Source organism: Amia ocellicauda, chromosome 20, assembly GCF_036373705.1.
Source record: "Amia ocellicauda isolate fAmiCal2 chromosome 20, fAmiCal2.hap1, whole genome shotgun sequence".
Classification (NCBI taxonomy): domain Eukaryota; kingdom Metazoa; phylum Chordata; class Actinopteri; order Amiiformes; family Amiidae; genus Amia; species Amia ocellicauda.
Window position 1 is genome coordinate 13,344,994 of NC_089869.1, and position 6,000 is coordinate 13,350,993.

Sequence of the window (6,000 nt, forward strand, 5' to 3'; positions counted from 1 at the left end):
AGGTTGAGGAATGTTGCGCATACACATGCAACAATTTTAAGTGTCTTTAGCTTATGCTGCTGATGTGCTACTCAAAAAAAAAAAAAAAAAATCCAATGTTGGCAGGTCTGTAAACGCATTGCAAACTCTTCTTGCATGAAGTGTAAAAAGTGAGATGTCCATGTTCTGTTTTTCAGATGTAAAACAAACTTAAGATGCACAGAATGGTGCAACAGTATGATATTTCTGTTAAAAACACTTCCTGTGAATTACAGCTATGAATCAATTTTTGTATGAAGGCACAGAACAATTCAGCAAATAAACTAATACCATTTGTATTAGAACAATAATTCAAAACAATTCAGCAACAATTCAGTGATTACTTAATGATGGTATTAAACTAAAATAACTGACACTTCATAACAGCAAAAATATAAATGTGTACCAAGTTTACATATGAAAGATGAATGCTCTTATAGTATGACTTAATTATTAGAAAAATAGTACTTACACAGTAGATATTTGATTGTTTTATGACCAATCGAACTAAAAGCTGGATAAACAAGACTCCCTTACGGAGATGAACTTCAGGAGCATACTACATTAGCAACCAGCTGAATGTAATTATTGAACTGCTATCAATCAGAAAAGTGTTTTAAGTGGCATAAACAATCTGTTGATCAGTGATGGTTAAAGTACTGTTAGCTAAGTTCTGAATATGATTTCACTTTCATCAGTGATGGCTTCCTTCTCTCCCTTAACTGTAGTGCTGCCTGAGGTCCTGTGCCTCTGGTGTGGTTCAGGCTTCAAAACATCCCCAATAATTGCTGGGTTGAGCTCTGTTAGTGGTGCTTCATATTCTGGAGAAGGAGACATTTGAACTGCACAAGGAGAAATAAAAAAACATGTTGACATTACTAATCTGGAAAATACATTTTAATTGCAAACACTGATGTCTTGCTGGGTGGTTAAAGTTGATCAGCAGAGTTGCATTTTATTTGAATGAAAACTGTTACTGATTACGTCTCTCTTGAAATATAAATCTATACATTTTATGTACGTAATTAGAAAGCATATCTTACCCGTTTTCAGTGCCATAACTGAGAGGCCCCCGTGAGCTGGTGTCATGAAATTGTGTAGACCGTCTGAGCACTTCCTTCTGTTCACAAGCCCCATAGCTGCTGATGGGTCCTGAAACGGTCACCCGACTGACTGTTTTCTTCTCCTCTTCAAGTCGCTTCTTTATCTGATTTATAACTGGAGCGAGAGGGGATCAATAAAGGTGCTGCAGATTTTTACCTGCAAGGTTTAATGCTGTGTACACTAAGAAAATGCATAATGTTGTCCCAGTTGCCTAGTAGGAAGTCAGGTGAAACATGTTTGGTTATGAAAGTATTTCCTTATGGAAACAAAAACTTTTCTTTTGTATATTATGTGAGACCATCTAATATTTGTTTTTCTTCAACATAAATATATAATTCTCCACAGAAATATTAAATTACCATTTAAACATATAAGTGGATTGCAAATTTATGTTTACATTCTAACCTGTATAGCAGCCAACTTGTTTCTCACACCCACCTTCCTCACTTTCTTCTCTTTGTTGAGTATTTCTCTGCTTGATGAGGTCCTCACCACTTAATTTCAGCTCCTGAATACTCATGTGGCTATCTTCTTGACATATCTCATTCATTCTCTCTGTAATACGGTCACTCAGGTTTAGGTAATCTTTCCGTAAGTCACAAAGTTCAGCCAGTAGAGCATTACGCTCCTTCTGCAGCACAGAGAACACATCTTTCAATTTATCTCCTACCTGGTGAAGATTCTGGCTTTTAGCTTCTAAACTAGCCTTCTCCTGCCCCACTTCATCAAGTTCTCTTCTGAGCATACACTTATCCTCTTTCAGGTCTGCTACCAATTTGGTCAATGCTTCAGACTCCCTCCTCAAATCTTTAGCTGCTTGTTCAGTAGCATTCTTCTCTTGTTGAAGTTGCTGTATTTCTTGTTGTAGTTTGTTTTGGATAATATCTGCATCTCTCTTCATTGCTAACATTTGAAGACTTGTACATTCTTTCTCTGATATATATTCATCCATTTTAATTTGCAATTTCTCAATGGTTTTCTTGGATTCTTCCAGTTCTTTCATGTAGGATTCCTTCTCCACCTTCTGAATGGACATTAAATCCATTACTCTCTGAATTTCCTGTTGAGCATCTTGAAGCTCCTTCTGCAGCGTTATGTTTTCATCTTTCATTCTGGAAACCACCTTCTGTAATCTCTCCTTGTCCTCTAGATTCCTGTAACAGTCCTGTTTCATGCGACTCATCTCTTGTTTCACATCTGTCAAGGCAATAAGGGCCGACTCCTTCTCTTCCTTCAAAAGGCCCTGCTCTGTGCACACTTTCTCCTTTTCTTGTTTAGCAGCATCCAGAAGTTTCATAATGTGCTCCTTCTCAGCAATGTTCTGAAGTGACTGTGCATTAGCTGATCTGGCATGCTTTTTGACCATAGCATATTTTTCAAGGAGGTGTTTTAGCTTCTTGACAACTGTTTCCTGGTCAATTTTGGCTTTTAAAAGTGAATACTTAAGAGAGTTGCAAGCTTTTTCCAAGTTTGCAATAGTCTCCTGGTTTTGTTTTTTCTCTTGCTTTAGCATTTTTTCCAGTGACCTAATTTCTGTGTCCTTCATTTCAGTCTGGCTTCTTACTTCATCAAGCTCTTGCTCTTTCTCTGTTAATAACTGCAGGTTCTGTTGGATCTCCACATCCTTCATCTGTAGTCGTTTCTCAAAGATCTTTATTGCATCCCTGTGCAGCTTGTCCTCAGACAGAGTCTTTTCTAACGTGCTCCTTTCTATGTGGCTGATCAGCTTCTCTTTGTCCTTTAGTATATTTCTAAGAACTTTGTTTTCATTTTCCAGAAAATTGCCAATTTCAGACATGGTTTCTTCTTTGCTTTGTAGCATCCTGGGATTAAAGTACTCCTGCTCATTTCCATTGTCTTGTTTGAAGTTTAGATGGTCATTTTGTCGTGGTGAAGCCCAAAAGACAGCTTGGGTTGTGGCGTGAGTCTGCATATGTATTTCTGGTTTTTCCTGTAGCTCATATGTTTTGTGGAGTTTTAGATTAGCCTCCTCAAGTGACAGCGTGGCATTCTGGAGGCGGTCAACTTGAGCTTCGAGTTCCAAGATCCTCCTCAATTCTCCATCTTCCATTTTGCACTTGTTTTTCCTAACTACCATCTTTGGAAGAAAACCACTTGTTTCAGCAGCTTGACTTTCAGTCTCGACAGGAGTTTGGGCCTGGGCTTGTTTCCACACTTCATTCAATTTACAAGTAAGATGTACTTCTCTCTGGTGGGACCTTTCCAGTTCATCTCTGAGTCTATTTCCTGCTTCACTGATGCTGTCCAACATCTTCCACAATTCATCAGTGCAGTCTTTTTGCTCAGCAAGGCCTTCTATTCTACAGTTTGGGGGTGGAGTGGGATACTCTGATTTTAGAGTGGAAGTCAACTCTGAGGATACTAATGTTGGAATATTAGGGGACTCCATCAAATTCATTCTCAGTAAGCTGCTGGCTCTGTTTTTTTGCCAGGTGTGAATGGCACCACTGCCAAGCTTCCCATAAGCCTGCAGAGAAGACTTAAAGTGATTTGTCTCACTCAGATTTTGGTTCAACTGGCTAAGAAGGTTGTTGAGACACTGGGATAGTCTAATTGTCTCTGATGTAGTGGCTACATATGTGTTTGAATTGCAGACTGTTGACTGAAGGAGTTTGTAATTCTGAAAAAGAAATTGATCCTCACGGTCAAACATCTTAAAACTGCTATATATCAGCATTGGGGTCCATTCCACTTTTTCAATTCCAATTCCCTTTTTCATAAATAGGCTAGACTGGAATTGAAATTGGATTGAAAAAGCAATTACAATTGGAAGTGGAATGGAAAAACAGGAATTAGCCCCAACATTCACAGCCCTGTATCCTCACTAAATCTCTGTAACAAATACACATAGACAGTTTACTATAGGAAGCTGCGCTACTGAGCTTAACAACAACAGATCCAAATCTGAAAACGGACCCAAACTAAACTGTGCCTCATATAAGCTTCTGAGGACCGTCTGTTAAGGATTTTCCCAAGAATCAAGTTAGATGCACTGCCATTTGCCTCACATTTCTTATGTGTAATGTAATTAAAATGAAAGTAATTACATAATACAATAACTGACTTTTGTAAGGTTTGGTTCCCCATAAATACACCAGAATGATTGATCACCAAATATTGTAATAAGCAAGATTACAAAGGCCAAAATAATTAAAATCTAAACGTGTCAAACATAGTGAAGCATCAGTAAAAATGCAGTATCAAGCTTACTGTTGGGATACTCTGTAGAGCTTTCCTTTTCAATGAATCAAAAGCCTCAATCTGCAGCTGTAGTTCCTGCAGGGTAGAGATAATAAAACATCTGTGACAATATACTAATATCAGCATATGATCATATTAGTGGTAACTTGCATCCACCTGTGACCCTTTCAAGTCTATTGCATTAAATAATGTCCAGTTACCTCTAATGCAGAATGAGCCTGTGTTTGCTGCTCCCCAAGTCCTTGAATGGGATCTGGAGGTGGGAAAAAAGCACACATTGTAGCCTACATCTGGGGATCTGGGGAATTTGGAGGCCAAGTCAACACCTTGAACCCGTGATTCATCAGACCAGGCCACCTTCCTCCATTGCTCCGTGGTCCAGTTCTGATGCTCATGTGTCCATTGTAGGCGCTTTCGGCAGTGGACAGGGGTCAGCATGGGCACCCTGACTGGTCTGCGGCTACACAGCCCCATACGCAACAAACTGCGATGCGCTGTGTGTTCTGACACCTTTCTATCAGATTTGAGATACAGTAGCTCGTCTGTTGGATCGGACCACACGGGCCAGCCTTCGCTCCCCACGTCGCCAGTTCACCGCTTTTCCTTCTTTGGATCACTTTTGATAGGTACTGACCACTGCAGACCAGGAACACCCCACAAGAGCTGCAGTTTTGGAGATGCTCTGATCCTGTCGTCTAGTCATCACAATTTGGCCCTTGTCAAAGTCGCTCAGATCCTTACACTTGCCCATTTTTCCTGCTTCTAACACATCGACAAAATGTTCACTTGCTGCCTAATATATCCCACCCACTGACAGGTGCCATGATAACGAGATTATCAGTGTTATTCACTTCACCTGTCAGTGGTCATCATGTTATGGCTGATCGGTGTATATAGGTATAACCCAAATTGTATAATTATCAAATATTCTATATTTTAACATTGAGGCATAAAGACTTTTACACACTTGAAAAATCAACATCAAACTTTCAGATAATATTCTGTAATGCAGGTTAAAATACATAAATACACAACTCACTCACTGACAATATAAAGCATCCTTACCTGAACTCCATTGTTCTGTTTCCATTCTTGAAGGCCAGAAGTTTGCAAACCTGAAACCAACACGCGTTTATTTGTTCCAAAGGCTTCAAGTTACTGCATACTAGTGATTGTGTAATTAAGAAAGCGAGCATAATTTTGATTTCTACAACAGCGCCAGCCCATTGATTGGATTGTCTGTAATAAAGCGAGAGAGAAAACGACGGAGATGAGTGAGTGTTTTGTGTGATAGCACACCGTACGTGAGATCGAGTCACTTGAACCCATAGAGGTTGCATTAACTGCACAGGACTTCATGTGTAAGTAATTAAAATGTACAGATATTGTAAATGACCCGTCCCATTATTTGCTCCTCACAGATCTCTGTTGTGTGTGTGTATATATTATAATTTTTTTGTTTATATATCAGTTTTTACCGATAAAGTTTGATATATGTGTGTGTGTTTCTATGTAGTTGGACGCACTTCGTTTGTTTCTTAATTGCAGTTCGTGTTGCAGTGTGTGTAAAAGACTGCCGCTAAGTTGCAAACACTGATTTCTCTGCTGTTCCACTGAATCTCGATTTTCTGGTGATAATTTAAAAGTAGCAGCAGT

The 6,000-nt window shown here is 39.2% G+C and overlaps 1 protein-coding gene across 1 annotated transcript; it reads right to left on the minus strand.

Moving 5' to 3' along the window:
- Nucleotides 1-298: 298 nt before the first annotated feature.
- On the minus strand, nt 299-5,611 carry cccdc110 (coiled-coil domain 110 molecular ruler complex subunit). The gene is made up of 6 exons (XM_066693575.1): nt 5,410-5,611; nt 4,545-4,597; nt 4,354-4,419; nt 1,561-3,763; nt 1,062-1,236; nt 299-860 (listed from the first exon to the last, which is right to left on the minus strand). The coding sequence occupies exons 1-6, from the start codon at nt 5,432-5,434 to the stop codon at nt 833-835; spliced, it is 2,550 nt and encodes an 849-aa protein (XP_066549672.1). The 5' UTR covers nt 5,435-5,611; the 3' UTR covers nt 299-832.
- Between the last annotated feature and the right edge of the window lie 389 nt (nt 5,612-6,000).